The sequence below is a fragment of the Peromyscus maniculatus genome, chromosome 6, assembly GCF_049852395.1.
Source record: "Peromyscus maniculatus bairdii isolate BWxNUB_F1_BW_parent chromosome 6, HU_Pman_BW_mat_3.1, whole genome shotgun sequence".
Taxonomy (NCBI): domain Eukaryota; kingdom Metazoa; phylum Chordata; class Mammalia; order Rodentia; family Cricetidae; genus Peromyscus; species Peromyscus maniculatus.
The window spans coordinates 83,374,003-83,401,918 of record NC_134857.1 but is presented as its reverse complement, the minus strand read 5'-3'; the positions used below and the strand labels follow the sequence as shown (position 1 = coordinate 83,401,918).

Genomic DNA, 27,916 nt, shown 5'->3' with positions numbered 1-27,916 from the left:
GATAGTTTACATCTGATCTATAACCACTTTTTAAAATACCCTGAGGGAAATATCAACCGGACCACTAGATGGCAACACGGTGTGTGTGAACAAATGTAATCTGGGTGACCAGAGCATCTCCTGACCTTGTCTCTGTCTCTGTCTCTGTCTCTGTCTCTGTCTCTCTCTCTCTCTCTCTCTCTCTCTCTCTCTTTCTCTGTCTGTCTTTCTCTGTAGACAAGAGCCTATGTAGCTTTGGCTGTCCTGAAATTCACCATGTAGACCAGGCTTGTTTAAACTCATTAGAGATGTGCCTGCCTCTGCCTCCTGAGTGTTGGGACTGAAGGCATGCACCACTGTACCTAGCAGGCATATTTCTAACAAGTCCCATAGGTCTCCTGCTTTAGCAAGCTAAGAATTCCCTGCTAAATCTTATCTTCCCTCAGTACTATTCACAAATGCTGATTTTCTAAACTTTCACATAACTGGTCTGACTTTGCCTAAGAACGCCCCTATTGACCTAAGCTTTTTAAGAGTATTTTTATTTTAAGAGTAGGGTCTCAATAATTAGTACTACAGGATTCAAACTCTCAATGAAAATCCCACTCACAGTGTTATTCAGCTTATTTGCTTTATTTATTCTGTTGGTTTAAGACCCTCGGCAATTAAATTGAGTTCATAACACCAAGTTTCGTAACGATAGGCCATACGAATTTGAGCAACATTGGTCCTCCGGATATCATTCCCAACAGGGCCGTCCTCAAGGTAATTGTTGCCCAGAAACTTTGCTTTTTCCTGTAAGACAATGGGAGGGGAATGCTCAGTGTTTCTTTTCACACCGAGCTAGACAGCGATTGCACCCCCACCGTAATCCTCATGTTACTCATAAACCAAAGGAAAAACAGTGGCCCGTTCATTGAGTGCCTCTGTGTGCATGTTTCCTGAGAAGTCACATGTGTATTATTTCCTGAGAGACAAGGCCAGAGACTAGCACTCAAGTCTACCTCGTGAGAGATTCCACACTGCAGAACACTGTTCCTCGCCACCTCACACATGTCGCAGGTGCTCAGCTTGAAGACTTGGGCAGCAATGGCATATTCTTCCATCAGGGGCTCCTGTAGTTATCAGTGTAAATAAGGAGAGGGGGTGCATTTGTAAAAGAAGCAGTGCACATCCTACATAAAGAGAATAAAGAAGTGCCTTGATCTGACTCTCGGTTTCCGGGTGGGCATGGTAGCTCAGCAGGCACACTCGTGTGGCTCAGGCTCCCACCCCAGCAGGCACACTCGTGTGGCACAGACTCCCGCCCCAGCAGGCACACTCGTGTGGCACAGGCTCCCGCCCCAGCAGGCACACTCCTGTGGCTCAGGCTCCCGCCCCAGCAGGCACACTCCTGTGGCTCAGGCTCCCGCCCCAGCAGGCACACTCGCGTGGCACAGGCTCCCGTGTGTACCTTGGTGAAATGGAACTGCATGGGGTCATCGGTTGACAGTGAGATCATCAGGCCTTTCTGGAGGAAATCCAAGAAAGGATTTTTTGCGTATTCGAGAAACAGGCTGTTGTTACTTAATGGTGACATGGCGATGGGAATCTGGGCTAAGAAAAACAGGTACTGCAACACAGGACTCTGAAAAGAAAGTAAAAGTAACAATGAGGACAGTGAAAGGGAACAGACGCTAGAACCTTAAAAATCCCATGGGCAACCTTAGGCTTTAGCTTTCAATAAAGGTATCTTAAATCTCCTAGAAAGTGATTATAATCTTTCTTTTCTTTTTCCTCCTCCTTCTCCTCCTCCTCTTCTTTTTTTTAAATGTGCATTGGTGTTTTGCCTGCATGTGTATCTGTGTGAGGGTGCCAGATTCCCTGGAACTGGAGTTACAGACAGTTGTGAACTGCCGTGTGGGTGCCGGGAATTGAACCCAGGTCCTTTGGGAAAGCAGCCACTGCTCTTAACCAGGCTGATTGTAGTTCTCCAATGTAAATACTTAAAATTAAATTTTCTGGTATTGCTTTCAGAAGCATTGGGCAAAGTCAGTTCTTTTAACTGGAGTATTAAGTTATCCAAGTTAGATAGTCTGATCTGGGCAATTATAGCTCAAGAAAGTCTCCTCGAAACCAGCTTTTTTTTTTTTTTTTTTTTTTGGCTACACCAAAGTTATGACTATCACAAGAGACATTTTAATGCAAGCTACAACAAGAAACCTGGCAAAAAAGAGCTACAGGGAAGCCAAACCGCTCTGACTTCACCTGTCAGAGTTCTAAGATGGAAGTCAGATGTGTGTTCATTCATCTCTGAGGGCAACCAGCAAGGTAACCTTGAGAGAAACCCTTTACAACTCTCCGTAGAATGAGCTCCCTAAGTAACCCCCAAAATGTTTGATGCTCAATGAACCTCATTTCACAATAAGGATACTAAAGACTCAGAGTAGCAAAGTCGACGCTGTTCATGTTCCAGCCTGGCAAAGCTGGGTAACAAGCCAGAGAAAAGGCAGCCATGGCTGCTGGGAAGCAGTGGTTTCCATAGTCCCTGGCGTAGTCCCAACCCAAGCTCCCCATCCTCCTGGGGCCTGAGATCTGCCTATCCCTCCTCTTGCCTGATACCTTGGGCTTCTCAACCCTGAGGAGGAAGTGCAGAGCATTCAGGCTATCAGATGCCAGCTGATAGCTAGAGGAGATGGGTGGAGTGCTTCCTCCTTATCCTTGATTCCCTGATGAGCTCAAAATACAGCTCATACTGAAAATGGACCTAATGGTTTATTTGTTACAGGCTCTAATATAGAATTGAATTGTTATTACTATTAAGAAAATACTCTGGCCAGGCATGGTGGCGAATGCCTTTAATCCCAGGACTTAGGAAGCAGAGGCAGGTGGATCTCTGTGAGTTCCAGGCCAGCCTGGTCTACAGAGTGAGTTCCAGTATAGCCAGGACTGTTACACAGAGAAACCCTGTCTCAAAAATAGAAAAGAAAAGACTCTAAGCCAGATGTGTTGGTATTGACCTGTAATCCCAAATCCCAGCAGTCAGAAGTAGATGCAGGAGGATCAGGAATTCAAAATCATCTTTAGCTACATAGCAAATTCAAGTCCAGCCTGGGCTACATGACACCCTGTCTCAAAATTAAATTAAATTTAAGAGGGCTGGAGAGATGGCTCAGAGTTAAGAGCACTGGCTGATCTTCCAGAGGTCCTGAGTTCAATTCCCAGCAACCACGTGGTGGCTCACAACCATCTGTAATGAGATCTGGTGCCCTCTTCTGGCCTGCAGGAATACACGCAAACAGAACACTGTATACATAATAAATAAATAAACCTTTAAATTAAATTTAAAAAGCTTCGAACTCACCTTCTTTAAATTCAGGCCATGAGAAATATTGTCTGCTATCATAAAGGCTGTCATGAGGTGGGTGAGAGCTCCTGCCTCCCCACAGTGAGGGCGGAACAGAAACGTATTCATGCCTCGTTCCCTGTGAAAAAAGGAAAGTTTGGTGGGAACCCCAGGTTCTGGGCAGAGAGATTTACAAGAGCATCCCTTGGCAGAGTTAATACTTGGGAAGAGAACAGCCACCAACCAGATCCAGCAAAACATCGTCGCAAAACCTCATTGTAATTCTTACTAAATACAAACTTTTTTTTTAAAAGAAGAAAGAGACAGCGTGGGGGGGGGGGGGAGAGATACAGTGGGGCACAGAGAAGAATAGAGTATCCCATGCAGGAACATCTTCGGTTTCAGCGTGTGCCTCCCTGGATACCAGGCACATACCTGGTCCACAGACATACATGCAGGCAAAACACTCATATACATAAAATAAAAATAGTTAAATCTTTAAAAGGAATTTAAAAAAAAAAAAAAAAAGCAAGAGGCAGTGATGTGCATCTGTGATCCCAGGACTTGTGAGGTGAGGAGGAAAGCTGAGACAAGACCTGCCAGGAACAAGAGAGGCCCTGCCTCAGTAACCTGGAGAGAGGGGACCAACACCTGAAAGTCGTCCTCTGACCTCCCGGGTGCTCTCTGGCGCCCACACACTCACTCACACGCTCACAAGCAGATGTATCAAAAGACAGTCCTCCAGCCCCGTCCCCCGGACTTACTTCCTCAGACTGTTGAGCACGGTGATGTTTGCGTACATGTAATAGGCGTAGTAAGTATAAGACGGGTTGTTTTCCATGGTCCACTCCTCAGGCTTGGGACTCTTGGAGGAAAACATGTGACCGCTGTGTTTGGACTCATCATCCACACTGTCAAAGCCAGTGATCTGTCAGAAAAGGGAGCCATGCCATGGGTTCAGTCCGAGGGCAGAGGCTCTGCCCGCAGAGAAACTCCCCAGACGGCTCCAAAGGGGAGGTCAGTATAAAGACCAGAGAGAGGGTGGTGGCCGGCGAGGACGGCTGGCCCGTGAGAAGGAGCAGAAGAGCCCAAAGGGTCATACTTACATGCTTGAGAAAGACACTGAGGACCGGGTGAGCTTGGGGGTTGACGGTGGCCTCAAACACCGGAAGGAAAATATTCTCCAGCATCTTTCCAAAGTGTGGCAGGAAATTCTTGGATCGGAACACATCACTAAAGGCAAGAGGAAAGGGAACTTTAGGAGGAGACGAAGCGTAGTGGGACCCACTGTGTGGGAGCCAGAGGTGCCATGTGTCAGAAAAGTGTGTTCATCCTGCACCCAGGCCCAGATATTCTCCTTGCATACCCCTGAAGAGGAGTTTGGGCTGGGCTGGGCATTGGACCACCTACCCCAGCTCTTCTATAAACTCCCCGTGGCAAGAAAACTCAACCTTTACAGCCGGGTAGTGGTGGCGCACGCCTTTAATCCCAGCACTTGGGAGACAGAGGCAGGTGGATCTTTGTGAGTTCGAGGCCAGCCTGGGCTGCAGAGTGAGATCCAGGAAAGGCGCAAAGCTACACAGAGAAACCCTGTCTCAGGAAAGAAAAAAACAAAACAAAACAAAAACACTCAACCTTTACAACCGAGTCCAGCTATGAGGAGTATGGTAATTGTGCCATAGGGAGCTCATCGATCAAATACACGTGTGGTCACAAGACAGAAAACGGGAAGCTACTATCGAGAGTTCCTCTCTGGGGCTGGGGATGTGGCTCAGTTGGCAGAGTGCTTGATAATTCTGGGAGAGTCTCTGTCTCTCTGTCTGTCTGTCTCTCTCTCTCTTTCTCTCTCTGTCTCTCTCTCTCTCTGTCTCTCTCTCACACACACACACTTCATCTGTGGTAACAATAAAGTATACCACTTTATATATTCCAGAAACTTTTTTTCTTGTTTGTTTGTTTGTTTGTTTGTTTTCCAAGATGGGGATTCTCTGTGTAGCCTTGGTTGTCCTGGAACTCACTCTGTAGACCAGGCTGGCCTCAGACTCAGAGATTTCTGCCTCTGCTGCTTATGCCCCCACCGCCCAGCACCAGAAACTTTTCTAAACGGCCAAAAATATTAGCTACATTAATCCTCATAACAACTCAATACATTAGGTCCCATTTTTAGGTATTTTGAGAGATCGGAACTCATGATCTGAGCTTCAGGACTGTGGGGCAAACACGTGGCCGCCGGAGCCATCCCTCCAGTCCCAGTGAATGAAACCTTGCATTGCCATAGGGCACATGAGCAGCTTGCCAGAGACTACGTGAGCATGTAAGTTAGATAAAAGATCGATGATACTGCACACGGGAGAGAAACCACCCCTGCAGGCAGGGGGTGCCTGGACATACCGTGGGAGGGAGTATGCTTCCTCAGCAGCCCTGACAGATGCTGATGACAAAGACCTTGGGCTCTTGTGGGTGAATCAGCCAGGGGTGGTAAAGTTTCGGATACAAGACAGCTATAATTGGATTCTGACATGGTGGCACCATTCCGTAATCCCAGCATTCGGGAGACAGAAACAGGTGGATTGTGAGCTCAAGTCTAGCCTGGGCTATATAGTGAGGCCCTGTCTCAAAACTTAAAAAAAAAAAAAAGCCGGTGTAGCCCCTTCAGGAAAGCTGACATTTACTGAAATGATCTATAGCTTCCTGGTTCCGGTTGAGAGGAGAACAGGCTTGAGAGCCTGCCCGCCATGGGGAGGGGCAGATACATACTAGATCCTGGGGACTTGGATCATCCATGTCATGTTGGGGCAGTAGATGCGGTTGCACACAAACCAAGAGGAGAGTTTGTTCCACTCGTCGGGACTGCGGCCATAGATGGACAGGCGGGGCTCGGCATGCTGGTACTTGGCCTCCACCAGGTCCGCACCTACCTCCTGTAGAGCCAAGAGAAGGATCTGAGGCTGGGGATTCCCACAAGTCCTCCCAGAGGTCTAACAGTGGGATGTAGGGAGAGGAAATGTATCCTCAAAAGAGCTGTGGAAATGTGGAAGGGAGAGAGACAAGAAGTATCAAAGACCTAAGGGAGCAGAAGAGACTCTGTGAGGACAAAGACTCAGAAGATGTGGCAGAGACCGGGGAAGGGTCAGGCTAAGGATGAGATAGCCATGGGACCTGCAAGACAAGTACAGCTGTGTATACCCCCACCCCCAGGGCACAAGCCCTGGCCGCACATGCGGCCCTTGCTTCTTAAAACACAGCATCACAAGGGATGCTTCTAGCTCTGCCCAAACCTCAAAGGCCAGGTTCTTACCCCCTAAATCACACCTTAACTTCTCTACCCTAGAAACAGAGGCATTTCCCCAGAGATACCTCCCTCCCTCCCCTTCCTCTCTCTCTCTCCCTCCCTCCCTTTCTGCCTCTTCCTTCTTTGCTGCCTTCCCTTCTTCCCTTTTCCCCTATTCATGAGCCATACTAAGTATTTTTTTTATTTTTTATTTTACAATACTATTCAGTTCTACATAATAGCCACAGATTCCTGTGGGGGTATTGTGTTCCCCAAAATATTGTGTACCTTAATAAACTTACCTGGGGTCAGAGAACAGACAAGCCACTAGTTAGGCAGTGATAGCACACGCCTTTAATCCTAGCATTCCAGAGACAGAAATCCCTCTGGATCTCTGTGAGTTCAAGGCCACATTGGAAATAGCCAAGCATGGTGACTCACGCCTTTAATCCCAGAAAGCCAGCCTTTAATCCCAGGGAGTGGTGGTAGACAGCAGAAAGATATATAAGGCGTGAGGACCAGAAACTAGAAGCATTTGGCTGGAGAAGCATTTGGCCTGGTTAAGCTTTCAGGCTATGGAGCAACACAGTACAGCTGAGATTCATTCTGGATGAGGACACAGAAGCTTCCAGTCTGAGGAAACAGGACCAGCTGAGGAACTGGCGAGGTGAGATAGCTGTGGCTTATTCTGTCTCTCTGATCTACCAGCATTGACCCCAATAACCCGCCTCAGGTTTGATTTTATTAATAAGAACTTTTAAGATTCCTGCTACATCTGGCGCCCAACGTTTGTGTTACGAATTCATGAAAAAGCTGTTTGCCTGTGGCCTTGTGAGCCCCAGCTCAGGCCCAAGCTACACTCAGCCGGTGGTGGTGGCACACGCCAGTAGGATTTGCTGAAGGAGACAGAGGCAGGAGGATCCCGAGTTTGAGGCCGGCCTAGGAGGCTTGGGAGAACCTTCAGCCCGGACTGAACCACAAACAGTGGTGGGACCATGGAAGCAGTGGCTACTGCTCCACGTTGCCAGCTCCTTCTCATCATGTTGGTGACTGCGGTGATGCTGCTACCTGGGATGAAGGGTTTACTGCTGCTGGTTCAGAGAAGAATTGCCAGGACCATCGTGTTACAAGAAAGCATCGGCAAAGGTCAGTTCGGAAAAGTTTGGCAAGACAAATGGTGGGGAGAAATTGCTGTGAAGATTTTCTGTTCTAGGGAAGAATGTTCATGGTTCCAAGAGACAGACATTTATCAGACTGTGATTGCTCCAAACCAGAGGAGGCACAAAAAAAAAAAAAAAAAAAAAAAAAAAAAGGCTGCATGGAACCATGACCACACCTAACAGCGACTTTGAAATCTTCAAAAGGACTATGGTAAAGCCATTAAGCTGATTAACACCACGGAAAGATCTGCTTTGGACTACAAACTGCTTAGGACAAATTTGAGATGGCTAGCTGAGATGATCCAGCCTGACAGACTACTTGAACAAGGAATTGAAACAAGCCCTGAACTTTCCTTTTATGCAGAGAGTGGACAAATGATACGGGACTTGACAATTAACCCCAAAATTTTCTTTCCAAGATTCCCTAAAGATATCTTCACCCCTAGAAAGCAAAAAGAAAAAGAGAATATAGATATGAGATAGATCATCGAATCTACTCTGAGAAAAAAGATAAAGAAATAATAGGATAAATAGGTAGATCACTGAATCTACACTGAAGAAAAAGGGGAAGATATAAAAATGACAAAAGGTAGACTAATGAATCTATTATGAAAAGAAAAAAGAGAAAATATGGATATGATAAGATAAAAAGGGAGATTATGGGATCTACTTTTAAAAAGGAACTACTTGTTTTAAATAAGATAAGTAATGAAAATTTTTTGGTCTGAGTTTATCAGATGTTACTGGACTGGACATTGTTAATATATATAATGGAGTTTTTTTATCTGAATCTGTCAAATGTTAATGGACTAGACATTGTTAATGTAATCTTGACTGTATATTGCATATACTTATTGGATAGTTTTTCTTGTATTAGTTATAAGCTTTTTTAATTTTAGACAAAAAGAGAGGAGATGTGGGGGTATTGTGTTCCCCAAAATATTGTGTACCTTAATAAACTTACCTGGGGTCAGAGAACAGACAAGCCACTAGTTAGGCAGTGATAGCACACGCCTTTAATCCTAGCATTCTAGAGACAGAAATCCCTCTGGATCTCTGTGAGTTCAAGGCCACATTGGAAATAGCCAAGCATGGTGACTCACGCCTTTAATCCCAGAAAGCCAGCCTTTAATCCCAGGGAGTGGTGGTAGACAGCAGAAAGATATATAAGGCGTGAGGACCAGAAACTAGAAGCATTTGGCTGGAGAAGCATTTGGCCTGGTTAAGCTTTCAGGCTATGGAGCAACACAGTACAGCTGAGATTCATTCTGGATGAGGACACAGAAGCTTCCAGTCTGAGGAAACAGGACCAGCTGAGGAACTGGCGAGGTGAGATAGCTGTGGCTTATTCTGTCTCTCTGATCTACCAGCATTGACCCCAATAACCCGCCTCAGGTTTGATTTTATTAATAAGAACTTTTAAGATTCCTGCTACAGATTCCCTTGTTCTCTCCCTTCCTGTCCCCCTCCCCTTCCCCCCAGCACACTCCCCATTTCCACCTCCTCCAGATCCATACTAAGTATTTTTTACTCACCTTGATGATAGTGGCAAAATACTCCCCGTTAATGTGATTGTCTGTTTTTAGGTAGAGGTCTCGAAGCTCGCTCGCACCCACGGGGTTGTATTTGTCATTGAATTTATCAAAACGTTGGAATGTCTGGCGTCCCTGAATCAGGAAACAAGAGCAGTTTTGATTACCAGGGCTTCCTGGACACAGAGTCCTGGGAATGACCAGGGGGAGCAGGGGGCTGATCTCAGGGGAAGAGGATGGCCTCCAGGACTGAGGTTCGGTGTGAGTGATAGTGGGTAAACGTCGAAACTCATCAGGGGTGCTTTCAGGCATCACAGTTGCCAAGGTCGTTAAGGGAGGGATGGGCCAGGACATTTAGGGTCCTGTGTCATTGAGCAAGTAGAACTAGCATCTTTCCAACCTACAGCATGAACGTCCAGGGAGTCAACAGTCAGGTCATACGGATGCATATTTAATTTAGCAAAAAGTTCCTTTAGCGTCAGATCCTTTTCTTTAGTGCTGTGGACCACTCTGTCAGCATCAATCTGGTAAGACTTCTTAATGAAGCGCAGCAGATGCTTCTGGTTCATGCAGGCGGCTGCATGGATGTGAGTATCCACCTATGTACACATTCAGGGAAAGAAAAACCAGCAATATATATATTTTATACCACTACATATACTAGTATATATATATATCTTTATACCACTGTTAGTGGCCACAGTGCCTGCAGACCCCACTGAGGAAGGAGAAAGGGACAGATAGTGATGTGAACTGATAGTGGATGGAGCTGGCCCAGGAGTGAAGACCTGTTTGTGTCCTCTCTGCACCTGTGCGAGAATGTGAGTGGTTTAGCTGGGTGCAGGGATGATGTTTGCCCCTCCCAAACATCAGCACACCCAATGTGCTTCCTGCATTTGACACAAAATTCTTTTTCTTTCTTTCTTTTTTTTTTTTTTTTTTTTTGGTTTTTCCAGGCAGGGTTTCTCCGTGTAGTTTTGGAGCCTGTCCTGGATCTTGCTCTATAGAACAGGTTGGCCTCAAACTCACAGAGATCCTCCTGGCTCTGCCACCCGAGTACTGGGACGAAAGGTGTGTGCCACCACTCCCCGGCTGAAACAAAATTCTTATAGCTCATTCTCTATTCCATAAATACAATTAGAAGCAATGTAACTATCATAGCTTTTTCACCCAGAGAAGTTAAGATTGAAATTATGAAGCTTGTTGGCCACACTGGCACATACCTAGAATCCCAGCCACATCCCAGACCTGGGGAGGAGGAGGCAGAAGGATCAAGAGTTTAAAGTCATCTTCAACTGTACATTGAGTTCGAGCCAAACTGAGCTACATGGGACCTGGCTTCAAAACAAAACAAAGTTAGAGCAGGAAGATGGCTCAGAGGCAAAAGCATTTGACACCAAGCTTGATGTCCACAGAGAGCTGACTCCTGAAAACTGTCCTGGTACAAGGAGGATGAGGTAAAAACAGAATTTATAAATATAATATTATTTGTCTGTTTCAGGCAATTTCATGTAGCCCAGGCTGGCCCTGACTTAATATGTAGCTGAAGATGACTTCAAACTCCTGATCCTCCTGCTTTTACCTCCCAAGGGCTGGGATTTCAGGTATGTAGTCCATGCCTTTATTTATTTATTTATTTATTTATTTATTTATATTTAATTATTTAGAGACAGACTTTTACTGTAAATCAGACTGTCCTTGAACTCACAGAGATCTATTGCCTCTGCCTCCCCAGTACTGGGATTAAAGATGGGCCACCACACTTAGTTTATCATGCCCAGTTTGCTGTAATCCCAGCATTCAGAAGGCAGAGGGAGGAGGATCACTGTGAGTTGGAAGGCAGCCTGGTATATATAATGAGTTCCAGGTCAGCCAGGGCTGCACAGAGACCACATCTCAAAAATCAATAGGTAAGGCTAGAGGGATAGCTCAGCAGTTAAGAGAGCTTATTGCTCTTGCAGAGGACCTGAGTTCAGTTCCCAGCACATTGTAGTGCACAGCTGCCTGTAACTCCATTTCCAGGGGATCCAGTACTGTAGACCCTGAGAGTACCTGCACTCAGAGGACACATCTCTCCCCTCTCCCTTGCCTAAGTACACACTCACATATAACTTTAAATAAAATTTAAAAATGCAAGCCGGGCGGTGGTGGCGCACGCCTTTAATCCCAGCACTCGGGAGGCAGAGGCAGGCGGATCTCTGTGAGTTCGAGGCCAGCCTGGTCTACCAAGTGAGTTCCAGGAAAGGCGCAAAGCTACACAAAGAAACCCTGTCTCGAAAAACCAAAAAAAAAAAAAAAAAAAAAAAAAAAATGTAAAGGAATCATTATTTTTAAAAATAAAATAAAAACCTATTAATAAATTTATTTTTTATTTAATTTTAAAAAATATTTTTATTGAATTTTATTTTGTAAGGGTGTCAAGTTCCCTTGGAACTGGAGTTACAGACAGTTGTGAGCTGCCATGTGGGTGTGGAGAATTGAACCCGGGTCCTCTGGAAGGACAGCAAATGCTCTTAACCACTGAGCCATCTCTCCAGCCCCCAAATAAATTTATTTTTGATAGACTAAGTATTTGCTCAAAATTTGATGGTAGCTAAGCAAGACTTGAGCCTGAAACATGGCTTAGATATCTCCACTTCTCCTTCCTTGAAATCATTTGCAAGATCAGAACATATATTGGAAGTGTTCCTGACTGAGTTTTGCAACCTTATGTAACTCTGTTGAGCAAACCTATTCCTCAACTTTACAAATCAAAACACTGGAACTCAAATGCTATTTAATTCTTCACCCCAAGTTTGATAGTAAGAAAGCAGAAGACAGTGAAAAAGATGCTCTCCCAAGCTTGAAGTAACTCTTGAAAGTTTTGTTTTTAATCCTTTTTTTTTTTTTTTTTTTTTGATTTTTTGAGACAGGGTTTCTTTGTGTAGTTTGGTGCCTGTCCTGGATCTCACTCTGAAGACCAGGTTGGCCTCGAACTCACAGAGATCCGCCTGGCTCTGCCTCCTGAGTGCTGGCACTAAAGGCGTGCGCCACCACTGCCCAGCTTGTCTTTTGTTCTTGTTGGCAACAGTTATGACTTATTTTTGCAGCATTGGCCCCCAAACCAGGACCTTGCACACCTCAGGTTGGGCAATTGCTCTGCCCCTGGGCTGCTTCTTCTTAATGATAATTTTCCGTGTCAAGTGTCATCTTCTTGTCCTTTTGAACAAACAACACAATGGCACTTCAAATCTTCTAGATATGATCTACCCGCCTTCACTACAATCCTTGGGAACTGCAGAAGCGGCGCGTTCATTGGCAAACAGCTTCTCGCCCTGAAGAAATCAGAGATGGCGTTTCCCTGAGGAGCTCTGAACTGGGTGCACTCACCTTCCTGCAGTTATAGAAGTCCCGATGGGGGTTGTTCTTCAGCTCCTTCAGCTCATCCATCTCATTCAGCATCTGATGGACCTGGAACTTGGAGGAGAGGAACTTCAGACGCCGGTGAGCATAAGTCTTGCTGTGAAAAGTAAATGCACGGGATTCTTAAACCTTTCCAGACAGGTAAGGAAAATAACAATTTCGAAGCTTCCAGGACTCTCTTCACCCACAGGAGGAAACAGTTGTGGAAAGAAATACTGTTTATTCCTTCACAATTAGTCCAGCTTAAAGTACCCAGCTTTTCAGCAAAATTGGACATAATACTGAGGGAGGACTTGGGAAAGCATTTAAAAATCTATGGGGACCATGTAGGTCCAAGGCTAGGTCCCTGACTGTGGAGCCAGTAGACTGGGCACCATCCTGCTTCAGCACTGGGTGACACGGAGTTGCTTACTCAAGTTCCTCAACTCTCAGGTGCTTCAGCTTGTTTAACTGTAACTAAAGTATCTCAGGGTATGGTGTGGGTGGGGACGTGCCTCAGTGGTTAAGAAGACCTGAGTTTGGTTCCTGGAGTCCACCTCTGGCATCTCACAACTCCACCTGTTACCACCAGGACAGGGGACCTGATGCCTCTGGCCACCATGGGGTCTGCCCTCACATGCACATACCCCCACACAGACACTTGCATATCCGTGTAATTAAAAAAATAAAATAAGCTGGGCAGTGGTGGCGCACACCTTTAATCCCAGCACTCAGGAGGCAGAGGCGGGTGGGTCTCTGTGAGTTCAGGACCAGCCTGGTCTATAGCGTGAGTTCCAGGACAGCCAGGGCTACACAGAGAAACCCTGTCTCAACAAAACAAAACAAAACAATATTAATAGTAATGAAATAAATCTAAAAGAAAAAAAGAGAGTATATCAGAGTAGGGCTATAGCTCAATTGGCAGAGTGCCTGCCTAGCATGTAAGAAATCTTGTGTTCAATCCACAGCACTGCATAAACTGAGCATGACGGTGCAAGTCTGTACTAGCGCTTGGGAGGTAAAGGCAGAGGGATGGAAGTTCAAGGTCAGCCAGGACTACATAGCAAGTTTGATGTTAGCCCGGGCTGTTTGAGACACTTCAAATAAATAAACAGAGGATGGATGGACGGATGGATGGATGGATGGATGGATACATACATAGATACATACATAGATAGATAGATACATAGATAGGTTAGGATAGATAGGTAGATAGGTAGATGATAGATAGATAGATAGATAGATAGATAGATAGATAGATAGATAGATAGGATAGATAGATAGATAGGATAGATAGATAGATAGATAGATAGATAGATAGATAGATAGATAGATAGATAGGATAGGATAGATAGATAGGATAGATATATAGATATGATAAATGATAGATAGATAGATAGATAGATAGATAGACAGATAGATAGAAAATAGATAGCTGTATTGCATAAGGCCATCACAAGGAATAAAGGGTTTTAATGTAGTATTTTAACATAGTGAGTATGTGATGGCATTCTTACAATCATCAATAACACTGATTGCTGATGTTCAGATCTCAGTTAACACTTACACAGGCCCTTGTGCAATTAGAGCAAGCAAAAAATTCATGTCATCCAGGAAGTCATCCAGATTTGGGTAAGGGTAGGGCTTAGGCTCATCTCTGCTGGCTGCTGCTTCATCAGGGTAGATGTAAATCACACCATCCTTCATCTTGAGGTGGTAGCCCAGGTTTGCAGGAAGGTCCTCTGTGCGGAAGGGGTCTTCTCCCTTCTTCGGAGGAGGGGTAAAGACTTTTTCAATAAAACACAGAGTAATATATCAGTATATAGGACAAAGGACCATGGAAACATAACCCAAATAAGAAATATTGCGATATCTCATTAGTTTGTCATCTCAAATTCATCAGTTATAATTATACAACTTTATTAATTCGTATTTTTTTTTGTTTTGTTTTGTTTTGTTTTTCGAGACAGGGTTTCTCTGTGTAGCTTTGCGCCTTTCCTGGAACTCGCTTTGGAGACCAGGCTGGCCTCGAACTCACAGAGATCCGCCTGGCTCTGCCTCCCGAGTGCTGGGATTAAAGGCGTGCGCCACCACCGCCCGGCTATTTTTTTTTTTTTTTTTTTTTTTTTTAAAGACAGAGTCTCACTACATATCCCTGGCTGTCCTGGAACTTTCTGTGTACACCAGACTGACCTCAAACTCACAGAGATCCTCTTGCCTCTGCCTCTTGAGTCCTGGGATTAAAGGTGTGTGCCACTGTGTCTAGCGTCACTTGTTCTTAAATGAAGCTTGTTTTGTATGAATATATGTGCATGTGTGCCACAGCACATGTGAGGACAGCTTGTGAGAGTCTCTTCCCACCTTGTGGGTCTGGGGATCAAAGTCAGGTCTTTAGGCTCAGCAGAAGGTCCCCTCTACCCACTAATCCATGTCACCAGCCCTGTAGATTCCTTTTCTACAGAGGCCAGAGGCAGGTAAGAAATGGTGGAATATGGGCTGCACCCTGAAAGCTTAGGTTGACTCTGGACATGCCGATTTAGCTACACAGAGATCTAGGAAGTCTTCCAGCTAAAGCTGAGGGTGAGATGCAGGCCTGTAATGCCTGAACTTGAGAGAGTAAGACAGGAGGATAAGAGTCAAGGATATCCTCAGCTACAGATCAAGGTTTGAGGCCAACCTGGTTAAACTTGAGATCCTGTCTCAAACACTCCGGTCCATAACAAAGGCTAAGGAGGATGGAGTAGAAACCATCAATGTAGAAACAGGTTAAGTGAGCAAGTAGGAACCTGAATGGCTGCAATGCCCTTTGGATGAAGGCAGATGGTAGGGACTGGCTCTGTAGGAGATGGGGAGCAGCGGAAGGTTTTTATCAGGAAAATAACGTGCTTGAATCTGTGTTTTAATAACCAACATAGAAAGGAGGATGAAGCAAAAGACGGTGAGACCAAATCATAGCCAAGTAATTAGGACACTTTCATAACCACTGAAACACGGAAACACACTGGCCTAAGCTGGGGTGTGAAGCCACTTAAAAGATTGAGAGGTATTGTAGGGACAGAATCAGTGATTGACATATGGGCACAGGTCAGGGCCAATGGCAACTATGATACCTTAAGGCTGGGTCACTGATAATCTAAGAACATAGGTTAAAATTCATAGTTAGTAGGTAAGCCAAAAGCTATAGTCCTCACATTCATGAGCGAATAGGTTACCTGGATAGAAGCTCTCGTTTGCTACCAAGGCTTCGCCGTCGATGTTCCTCAGGTACTTGGAGGGCGTCTTGGGGAACCTCTGGAATGACTTCTGCATGTATTTCTCCCGTATGCACAACGCCCGATAGAGACCTTTACAAACCACCTCAAAGTCTTCAACTGTTACCTACCAAGAAAGTGTCAGAGGTGAGCCTGTGAGAACCTGGGAAGTGGTCAGGCTGAGCTCTTTCCTGTGTGCTGTGGCCCTGCTGAGCCTCTCCTGACTACCTGGCTGGTTCCTTCTGGACCAGGACTCTTTTATTACTCTACCGTACCTTACCTGCGATAGGAATCTTTGCTATGAATTATGCATTTGTTTCTGAGGTTTTTGGTTCTAAGACTCAAAATCCAAGGCCAAATCTCTATCCTTGCGTCTCCAGGACCTGTTTTGGTTTTTGCTACATAGTGGTGATTATCTAAATTTAAAAAAAAAAAAAAAAGTGATTAAAAGAACTGATTGCTTTTTTTAATAACTGTTTTTGTTTGTTTTTTTTAGCTTATCCCACAAAGTAGTGGGTTTCATCATGACATCTTCATATGTGTCAATATATTTGTTCTTATCAGTTTCCTTTGCCTGTTACCCTCCCCCGTGACCCCTCTTCCTACAGCCGCACCCCTTTCCCATCCAGTTAGTCCCCCTCTGCTTTCCTATTGCATGTCCTCTACTTCCCCCTTCTCTTAAGATCTCTTCCCCCATTTCATGGTCCCTTTCCCAATTTCTGGTTTTGTCACACACACAATTTTAAATCTAGGTTCTGCATGTAAGAAAATATGGTATATTTGTCTTTCTGAGTCTGGTTTATTGCACTTAATATAATGATTTCTAATTGAATCTCTTCTGAAAATGTCATGATTTCACAATTGATAGTGTGTTGGGGGGGTAATAGGTGCATATGTTGCAGGTATGTGTGTCCAAGGAGGACACAGGTGTCCACCACTCTCTGCCTTATCCCTGGAGAGAGGGTCTCTCACTGAACCTGGAACTAGTCTGGCAGCCAGTGGGACCCAGAGACCCTCCTGTCTCTGCTACACCCAGCACGGGGGTTACAGGCAAGTGTGGCCATGTCCAGCATTTTACATGGGGGCTGGGTATTTGAACTCAGTTCCTTCCTCTTTCACTTTAAGTGGTCTCACTGACTGAGCCTTCCCCAAAGCCCTGTGATTTCATTTTCAAGAAGAACCCGTTCTAACACAGTCTACGCACTCCTCCTTTCACATGACATTTGCACAAACCTCGGACACTGGGTGTGATGGCCCAAGTCTATAGTTCCAGCGCTTAGGAGGCCGGCGGCGGCAGCGGCAGTGGTGAGGGAGGAGCACTGTAATTTCAAGGCCAGCCTGATCTGCACAGACATTCCAAGACAGCCAGCATTGTATGCCAAGGTCTTGTCTCAAAACAAAACAAAACAATAAAATACAATGTAAATGGAGTCCGGTGTCTCAGACTGTCAAAATATATTGACGAGGGGTCAGCAGTTGTTGAGTCAGGTCAGGGTCTCACTTTATAGCTGAGGCTTGACTTCCTAGCTCCTTATCTTCTTGCCTTAGAGACAAGGTCTCAGGTAGCCAGGCAGGCCTCCAACTTATTATGTAGCCAAGGATAGCCCCAAACTCCTTATCGCCCTACCTCTCCCACCCAAGTGCTGTGGTTTTAGGTCTGAGACAACATGCCTATCTTTTTTTGTGGGGAAAGTGTTCAAGATAGGGTTTCTCTGTAGCTTTGGAGCCTGTCCTAGAAATCACTCTGTAGACCAGGCTGGCCTTGAACTCAGAAAAATCCTCCTGTCTCTGCCTCCCAAATGCTGGGATTAAAGGTGTGAGCCACCACTGCCTGGCCAACATGCCTATCTTAAAATACATATATATTGAGACTGTCTCTCTTTGTAGCCCTGGCTGGCCTCAAATTCCTGTCTCATCTTCCCGAGTCCTAGAATTACGGGCATGTGTCCCATACCAAGCTTCTTTTAGATAGCCTTAGAGAATTTTATTTCTGTCTAAAAAGAGAGAGAGCTTCTAGAATAAAACTTGGTTTGAGGGGTTGGGGATTTAGCTCAGTGGTAGAGCACTTGCCTAGCAAGCGCAAGGCCCTGGGTTCGATCCTCAGCTCAAAAAAAAAAAAAAAAATTGGTTTGAGCTGTATTATCAGATCCCAAAGACCTTCTCTCTGAACACAGCACAAGTCTGATCCCAAAGGCTGGAGATACAGATGACAGATCCTGAGCAGTACACCTATTTGAGTGCTCGTTTCGAATCCTATGGGGGAGCCCGGCTGCTGTACACCCTTGTCTGAAGAGGGGTGCTCCTCTGTGGCAGATCCTCTTACACTGAGTGTGCAACTTAGGGAATGGCACGCACACGCACACGCACACGGAGCTGGTAAGGAAGGAGATGCCCAGCCAGCCAGGTCAGCAAATGAACCCTGGCTATCAGCAGGATGGCAGAAATCACAGCCAGACAGCTCACGTCCTGTTAGTCTGCTTTGAAAGATAGACGCTAGCTTTAGCCCAAAGAGCCTGGAGTAAGTGCTAAATCTCGGGGTCAGCTTCCAGTGACACTATTCTACTGCCAGGTAGAGCGTGGTAGACCAGTGGCCCATCAGCTCCCCACAGGCAAAGGAGCTCATGCTCCCCCATGTCCCCAGCCCTCAGCACTTCAGCATTCAAGGCCTTAGCAATTGGCCTCAGTAAGGGCCAATTAAATTGAGTCAATTGCTCATCAGGTTCTTAAGGCCCGAGACTTTAGCCCTGAGACAACCCTCTCCATCTCTGTTTACATTTCAAGGATGCCCCTGTTGGCTACAGAGCACAGCCATGTGGAACATTGCTCAGCAGGTTAGCCATATTCAGCCGCTAAGTGAAGCACCAAGACCCTGGGCGCAGGTTTCCGACGTGGGTCCCGCTTCCCTGACTTCTGTGCATCGTCTTCCTTTCTGATCCTGTTCTCGTGTCTGCCAGGCACAGAGATGCCAGCTGTGCCCCTGATTTGTTAGCCCTTTGACGCCTATGGGGTCTGTGCTTCTCATGCACGGACCATTTCGTTAAACATTCCACGTCCGTTCTTTGATGTCTGCCCCTGCCCAACACCCTGGTTACCATACTGAAGAAAATCAACAAACAAGAATGACTTGCATTTCAGCACCCTGAGCCTTGGGAGTATCTTAGGCAGTTACATGAGAAGGGGGCTCGGTATTGATTCTATATTTGGAGCAGAGACTGAGGCCTTGATGGCAGTTTCACCAATATGATGCTGATACTGCAAGTCTGTGTGGCAGAGATTTATTAATTGACAAGCAGGACAAATTGTTAGTAACATGAGTTCAGTCTCCCTGTGACATACTAGAATCCATTCCAAGCAACATCTGCTGTGCAAGCAACTGTAATGAACCCAGAGACTTTATCTGGCCTCATTGGAATTTTCCTTTTTTAAAATGTTTATTATGTGTGAATGTTTTGCATGCATACATGTGTGCGCACCACAGTTGTGTGCACAGAGGTCAAAAGAAGGTGTCAGATCCCCTGGAACTGGAGCTCCAGACAGTATGAGCCACCATGTGGGTGCTGGGAAGTGAACCTAGGTCCTCTGCCAGAGCAAGGGCTCTCGATTGCCATTGCCAAGCCATTCCTCCAGCCACTCCCCCTCCCTTAGATTTTCCTTTGTTTTGCGCATGTGCCATGGTGCACATGGAAGTCAGAGACAATTGCAGGAGCTGGTTCTCTCCCTCCACCGTATGGGGCCTGGGGATTGAACTCTGGTTTTCAGCCTTGGTAGCAAACGTCTTTGCCTTCTGGGCTATCTTGCGATGCCCTCGGCCCTCATCCCCTCGCCTCTGTCTGTCTGTCCCCTGTAGCCTGGGCCACCCACAGTGCTGTGTGGGATGGGCCAGCAGTACAGAAGCAGGACATTCAGCATTGGTCCTGCAATGGGGATGGAGCATGGCAAAGGCTGCCTCTGCCTGGACTGGAAGGAGGGTGGCACGGAGCTACAAGTGTCTGGCTGGCTGTGCAGACATCGGCGTGGCAAGCACGACTCACCCCAGAGGCGTAGTCACCAGTGATCTGCACCCTCTGGAAGTCAGGCACACTCTCGTAGGTCGGGGATGAAGAGATAAATTCTTCGATGTGGGACAGTTTGGTAGAAGATGTTTCACTTTGTGGAACGGACAAATTAACCGTCTTCCGTCCTTGGAAGCGCCTTTTCCTTGAAATTAACAAACAAAAGGAATTAGCTTGCTCTCCCTCAGAACGGTCATTGTAGTAGACGGGTTTTCACCATGCCAGTTTATTTTGAGGCAAAAAAGGTAAAAACTAAAATATGAATTGGGTGTCAGAAACAAGATATCACCATAATGGGAGAAGAACGCACCAAACAAATATGACGGCTTCTTTTAGAGCAGGGGACCTGAGGGAATATACTAGAAGGCTTCACCATGACACCCTTCTTTCCCAAAGGTCTGGCAGGGATAGAATAGGCAATCCATCTATTACAGTGAACACAGGAAATGGCAGCTGTGTCCTGTGTCATTTTATTCATGTTCCTTAAATTCTGAGCTTCCATCTCCCTAGTAGTACAGAACCACAGTAGTAGCTTAGAGCCACAGCTTAGAACCACAGCTTAGAGCCACAGTTTAGAACCATAGCTTAGTACCATGGCTTAGAACCACGGCTCAGTACAGTTCTGCTATGGCTCCCATCTGAAATCCCTCCCACGTGTGCTGACCGCTTGCTCCTCAGTCTGTGGCACTCCGGGGGAGGGGAACAACTGCTTAAAGTGGTCTGGTGGAAAGGAGTGAGAGCAGCCAGCCGATGCATGCTCTTGAGGGGGGCATGAGACCCCGGTCTCTCTCCTCCCTTCTCCTACCATAAAACAATCAGCTTTATTCTATCATGAATTCCCTCCCACAATGTCCCCCCTCATCACAGGCCCAAAGCAACAGAGTCCACTGAGCATGGACTGAAAACTCTGGAACTCAGACCCAAATAAGCCTTTTCCTCTTAAGTTCATCTGTCTTGGGTATTTTGTCACACGGCTAGCTACCTCATTGGATTCTGTGAGATTTAATGTGTATAGAATGGCTTGCACAGTATTAGAAACTTCATTAAAATTGTTTTCTTTCTTTTTTCTCTTTGTGTGTGTGTGGGGGGGGAGGGGAGTGGGGCGGTTGAGACAGGGTTTCTCAGTGTAGCCCTGGCTGTCCTGGAACTCCCTCTGTAGACCAGGCTGGCCTCAAACTCAGAGATCTGCTTGCCTCTGCCTCCCTAGTGCTAGTATTAAAGGCGTGCACTACCTGGCTGATTCTGTTTTCTTATATGGACTTTTTTTTTTTTTTTTTTTTTTTTTAAGTTTCTACTTTGAAGAGACACAAGCCCTGGCAAGGTCCTCAGGGGACCCCAAAAGAGTTTGCTGTTCCCTCCCTTGAAGGCATAAAACCAGGAGAAAGACAGCAGGCTGAGGCCGGCAGGATCAGGGAGGGCTGAAAGGTTTGCGGACTGTGTGGTAAAGAGCTGTAGGGAGTGCTAGAAATAAAGGGGAATCATTCTTTTCATGAAAGATCTCTGGTAACTCCTGGAGGAAGGGTAGCAGGTGTACTATGGGCAGGGATGAAGTATCCCTTCAAGGCCAAGGTACCCTCAGACTGTCTGGAGAGGGATTCACACTGGAGAACACTGCTGTTGACTAGGGGGCATGTGTGAAGGTGAAGGCATTTGCGTTCCAGTTCCTCCTCTGGCTGGGTCTATGTTGAGAGTGTTGGCCGCGGCTGTCAGCCCACTCTGGAGGCCCTGGGGCAGACAGAAAGGCTTTATTTAGCTCCAGGAGATGCAGACGAGGGTAAGGGCCCCAATGCACTCTTCCTTTTCCATCACTGCTCAGAGGCGGTGAGGAGGAGGAAGTACTTGGAAGCCTGGCAGAGTCCTTCCTTTCTATGTGACCTGCACTCAGACAGACCTTCATCAGGACCTGCCGTCTCTGGCAAGGTGCTGTGCATCCGCCTTAACCGCTTACCTCCTGCCATCCACGGACATGGACAGACTCTCCATGTGGAATATGTGTGCCTGCATCTCATGAAGGGAAATCGGGCAGATCTCATCCACGTCGAAGGGGGAGATCTCATGCCGACCTCCCTCATCTTTGACTTCAGAGGCAAACACTTTTTCGGCAAAGCTACGCATCGCATCATCGATTTCTAGAAGAGGTTTTTCACATATTAGTTGACATTCTCATCCAAGAACCATCCAGGAGTCTCTGGGCATCAGGCACAAGGGTTGAGATCTTTTGTGTTGGCTTCGTGGCTTAGCGAACCTTCACCCAGAGCTCAGGTCTGCTCTCGCACTGGTGGGATTCTGTGTATGGAGCACACTTCTGGAGGGCCCTAAAGATGCGGCTAGACTCTTACAGGACAAACTTTTAATGTTAGATTGCTTGTTCCTGGCGGAGCCGGGTTTGATTTCATAGTCCTCCATAACAGAGTCCTTTCCAGATACAGGAAATGAACGTGGCCTCGAGAGCCCCTTCTGGGGCAAGTTTCTCTCCTACAACAACCTCCATTTTTCAAAAACCTGACAACTGTGATGTGGTGTTATGTGGGGAAAGGAGGACCATGTGGTGGGGGCCATTCCTCCCCCAGGGCTCGGCTCACACCTCATTAGCCACCCCACACCCCACACCCCACACCTGCAGCACTTCTTCTGGCCTCTTGGTACTTCCAGAAGATATCTAGTGAGGAATGAGGGCAGCAAACAGCCAGCCGCTGGAGCAATACTGATACAGAAACTTGCCAGAGAAACGGCGGAGCACACCACCCAGAGAACCACCCTCTGTGGCCAGCGGCGGCATCTCTGCAGGCCTCCAAAAGGTGATTGTTTTCAGCCTGATTTCATGATATAATGAGTACAAGTTTCTGCCCTGTGCTTATCAACTCCTTCACCTCCCTCTGTTTCAGTTTCCTTGTGTGCTAAGTGGAGGCACTAATGCCAACCTAGCCTCCCTTGCAAGCCTGTTGTGACATAATGAGTGAGATAATGTGTGTGGAAACCCTTCCAGAAAAACAAAGCATCAGATTCAACCGAATGAGGTCATTTGGCAGCATGGGGCAAGCACACCGTTGGTTTAGCTTTGGGCCATTAAGGATGATATGTAGTTATGACGGGATGGGGTGAAGCATGCATTAGCAATGATAGCAAGTGACTCGTCCCCTCACCAATGCTGCCAGGTAAGCTAGTTTCAAACCCTGGCTGGTGACGGTGGAGTTAACAGGGCAGAGACTACGTGGCCTGAACCTCGAGCATCTGTCTGCCCCGTGAAGCACAAACACCTCCTGAAACCGAGGAGCATGTCTGGATGCTGTTAGTGGTTCTTTGGCAAGCGCATCGGTCCATAATACAACAAATAGAACACAGATACAAGTGATGGCTGAGCATGCCTCCCTCCCCAGCCCACCACCGGCTGACCCCAGAAATAGCATCCTTCCTATTCCCATAGCATCACAGACACCTCGAAGCTGAGTGGCAGGCAGAAGTTAAAAGATGCTTCATGCATCATGAAGGGCAAATGGACACAGGCCAGTCAGTTATGATGATGATAAGGAGGGGGGCAATGCCATGGCTTGTCGTGCTGGATCTGTGGCAGTGCTTCTGAAGACCTCAGGAAGGACAGACACGAAATCCCATCTGGGGACGCCTTGGCTCTTCTGGAGCAGAGTTTGTTATCTGGGATTGTTCCTATCCATTTGTCTCATATATACACATATATATGTATATGTATATATATATATATATATATCTTTACTAAGGTTTTATCTCTCTAAACCACTATGACAGTTGAAAGTAAACGTTATAATCTTAAGTAGCTTACACTATGACCAAAAATGATATGGTTGATATTTGATTCCACAGAATTAAACAGCTGTTTTGACTCCATGCAAGCACAGCTGAAATTTGATCTCTAATTCAAGAGCTTTGCCTTTCCAACTACCTCAGGGCATGGTGGCTGTGGGAAGGAAAAATGGAACTAGTATTTTAAAAGTAAGTAGATAAAATGTGAAGACAGCCCGAATCAGGAAGGAGACATGGTCTCCTCGGGCTTGTACAGATAATTGCTGATTCTCCCTGCGTATGTTGTTTGAGATCATGGGACATCTGAGGGGTGGTGTCCGGGGGACAGGACATCTTTTTCAGGACAAAGAGGAAAAAGAAAGGTAAAGTGGCAAACTAGGGCACTGGATTAAGGTGAGAAACGGCGTCCATGACCTCTGGGTAGCCTTGGCAAACCGCAGTCACCAGGAGCCTCAGGTTCATCATCATAAAAGGGGAACGTTAGTAAGAAGTCAACCTCATGACATGTTTAAAGTCTGCAGAGCTCTCCCGAACATGTGGGATTACCAATGCAGGAAGTACATACACGGCTTGAGAAAAAGATCCCCATGCCTGCTTCCACACCCGAGAACCGACCCAGAAACCCAGGTTTATTTTCCAGCAGTTATCCGTGTGTGGGGAAGGCCAGCTTGCAGGCCTCCCACCTCCCACATCTCATCTCACAGGAACTTGGAGGCAGAACTACATCAGTCAGCAAAAGAACAGTAGACTCTGAGAGAGGGTGGAACACACAACTAAAGCTAGTTTATCTAAAATCATGTTTTATCTGGCCAAAAAATTCACAATGATTTTTTTTTTTTTTTTTGGCGCTAGAGTTGAGGATCATATAAGGCAAGGTTTAGCAGACCTCTGCTGATTCATCTGTATGTTTTATTTCGAAGTAGCAAATGAGTGACTTGGGAGGTAGCCTCCATTTGCTTGGGTGTTTTGTTGTTGTATTTTAAAACAGGGTCTCCCCATGGAGGCCAGGCTGGCCTTGAACTCTCCATTCTCCTGCCTCAGCTTCCCTAGTGTTGAGATTACAGGTGTTCGGCATCATGCCGGGCTCATGTTTCCTTTAGGGGGAGGAAGGGTAGTGGGTGCTTTAGATGTAGTGTGTTTGTGTTTTGGAAACCCAGGGAATCCACGAAGGCCGTTTGCTAGCTCTGGTTGTTATTCATTGCTACTGGCTTTTGTGGTTCCATCTGCAAACACTGCTGAGAAATAAGCACCTTTGCGAGTTAAGAAACACTGTCATTTCTTTTACAGATACTTGCAAGTGGCAGGAAAAACAGTCCGAGATACTCACGTTTTCCTTGACCTGTGTGAAGTAGAACAAACAAGACAGAACATGTGAACAACTCTGAGCACTCGCTGTGATCATGAACTCGGGCTTTGGGAAACAGCGTGAAGGCGCCACAGAAAGGCTGGGACACAGTGCTGTTTCAGCCCATCTTCTGGGCTCGCCCTGCGCTGCCCAAGGACATCACAGGGATAAATAAGGGCGTTACATACGTTCATCCCCTTCCTTACTAACGTGTGTCTTTAAGTACATATTACTACTCTTTTAAAAAGTGCTTCTTGCGGGGGCTGTGGTGCTGGGGGTTGAACCTGGGGCCTTGCACATGCCAATATCAAGCTCACACCCCACTACTGAGCCACATTCCCCTAACGGTATTTTTTGTAGGGTGGAAATTGAAAAGAAGACAAAACAGAGGAACCTGAAGAGGAGGGCCAGGACCTCTTCAACGGTGCTGGAATAGGTACACCAAACAAGCTTATTTAGTAAACCACTGAACTACCACTTCAGAGACCCAGTTCCATGGAAATACAGAGCAAGTTTTAGATGCACAAGGTCAAGAGGACATTTATGCATATAAAATATGATAAAAAAAATTAAGAAAACTGGGAATACCATACAGCCATTTCAAATGGTTTTAGGAAGTGTTTGGAATAAATACATAATAAGTCACATAAGAGTAAGCTAAAGCATACTCCTGCCCAAAGGCTATACAATCACTGGGACAACACAAATACAACTGTGTTCTTAAAAGCATCTTTACTTTTACATAGGACACAGATGGAGAAGCTGAATTCCAAAATGTTGAGTGGATCCTTGAACCATTGGTAAGACAATATGACTTTTAAAGCTACGGCTTTCTAATTTCTCTGAGTGATTATTACTTTAACTTTTGGTGTAATTATTCTTTTTATTTCACATGCCTAGCTTTTTATAGTGAAACATACACACAATTGATTTCTTTCTTTCTTTCTTTTTTTTTTTTTTTTTTTTTTTTTAATCTGAGTGCAAGTGTGGCCTGTAAAGCCCTGGAACATTCTGGGTTAAAGTTCCTGCCATGCTCATGATCTTTCATACACCACTGTAGACAAACAGCCCTTCTCCGGTCTGTGAAAGCTTAGCTTTTGCTCAGAGTAGTCAAATAGACAGCTCAGCTTTCTAAGGGATGCAAAGGCATAGTTTGAGAAAATAACCCTCTTCCTACAACCAGAAAGAAAGCCAACTTGAAGATGCTTTGCCTCTCTCTGATGCGTACATCTGAAGCTCTCATGGACCCCAAATAAAGGGTTCCTGAAGCCGGCATGGCAGTTAAAAAAAATGGTTGCATACGGAAAAGAAATCCCTGAGTTCTCCAAATACTTTCTGCACACCTACCTGTAAGTTTGAACAGAGGCATTGTGGCTGGGGTCCTTGATTCTAGGAGAACACAGCAGAGGAAGGAGAGAGGGAGTGTGGGGGTGGCCGACCGACCGACACTTTGAAATACTGGGACACTCATTTTATTATTTTGTTTTGCCCCCTGTAATCTGACCCTTCCCTGCTAAAAGGAGAGATGAGCTTCAGACCTATTTATAGCTTTAGGCAATGACAGTGACAAACAGGGGAAGCCTGTCTTTATCTTGGGATTTTAGAGAAGGTAGCTGTAGTGGCCGGAAATCAAATTCCACACCCACCATACATCATGCTGGTTCATCCAGAATGGCTTTCTCGGACGATATGACCTGCATCTGTTTTTTGTTTTTTGTTTTTAATCCCACTTACATCAGAGTCTCCTGGGCTCTGAAAACAGGTGTCCTAACACCAGGAGAGCTTTCTATGTTTGGTGAATGCCCTGGTACATTCATCAGGTCCTTAGCACACACTCTCACACACATACACACACTTACACATCACCCCCACACACTGTTACTATCTGTGTGGCCTCATTATTTGAAAGGCTAACTGTGACTGACCTGGGCAGTGGCAGATAGTGAGCAAGAAAGATAAAGCTCCTACTGAAATTCTAACAAACAATATCCAATAAAACACTTTTTCAAACCAGGCATGATGGAATACACGTGCACTCAGGAAGTAGAGACAGGATCAGAAGTTCACGGTCATCCTTAGCTACATAGCAAGTTAAGACTATGTTAAGTCGAGGTACATGAAACACCATCTCAGAAACAAAATTTCTAAGATAGTTATCAGGTGTTAACATAGGTGTGCTGTGAAGAAAACAAAACACACTGGTTTCTACTGGTGAAAGACGACTGTCCCCTAATGCTGTGACTTAGGACAGGAGGAGCCCACTCTTTAGTGCTTAAGGAAAAATGGGGGCTGGAGCTGGCTCCGAGCTTCAGAGCACAAGGTCCTGGGTTTGATTTCTGGCATGCATATGACAGCTCAGAACCTTCTGGAACTTCAACCCCAGGGGATTAAATGTTCTCTTCTGGCCTCTTAGGGCACCCAGTCTACACACAGAGAGCACATACATACACACAGGCATAACACAAATACATTAAACCTTGTTTCAAATCTTTAAAAATCTTGAAATTACATTTTTTTTTCCGAGACAGGGTTTCTCTGTGTAGTTTTGGTGTCTGTCCTGGAACTCACTCTGTAGACTAAGAGGGCCTTGAACTCACAGAGATCCGCCTGACTCTGCCTTCCAAGTGCTGGGATTAAAGGCATGCGCCACCACCGCCCAGCGAAATTACATTTTTTAAAATGTATTTGTGCTGTATGGAAAACAGAGGACAACTTTTGAGAGTCAGTTCTCTCCTTCTGCGGAGATGTGAGTTCCAGGGACGGGACTCAGGTTGTCAGGCTCGGCAGTGCGTTCCTTACCCACTGAGCCATTTCCCGGCCCCCAGAATCGTTACTAGTATGGA

General features: G+C 45.9%; 1 protein-coding gene across 2 annotated transcripts; it reads right to left on the bottom strand.

The window, feature by feature from the left end:
- Positions 1-593: 593 nt before the first annotated feature.
- Positions 594-26,554, bottom strand: Ampd1 (adenosine monophosphate deaminase 1). Of its 2 annotated transcripts, XM_042279626.2 has the most exons (16): positions 26,421-26,554; positions 25,056-25,067; positions 21,900-22,080; positions 19,931-20,096; positions 15,861-16,026; positions 14,216-14,435; positions 12,637-12,766; positions 9,672-9,866; positions 9,271-9,402; positions 6,062-6,225; positions 4,411-4,537; positions 4,069-4,232; positions 3,323-3,443; positions 1,433-1,606; positions 984-1,094; positions 594-774 (listed from the first exon to the last, which is right to left on the bottom strand). In XM_042279626.2, exons 1-16 carry the CDS (start codon positions 26,542-26,544, stop codon positions 616-618), a joined length of 2,346 nt encoding a protein of 781 aa, XP_042135560.2. In that variant the 5' UTR covers positions 26,545-26,554; the 3' UTR covers positions 594-615. The 2 variants fall into 2 exon arrangements, with proteins under 2 accessions (XP_042135560.2, XP_042135561.1); XM_042279627.2 differs by lacking the exon at positions 25,056-25,067 and having other exon boundaries at positions 26,421-26,541.
- Between the last annotated feature and the right edge of the window lie 1,362 nt (positions 26,555-27,916).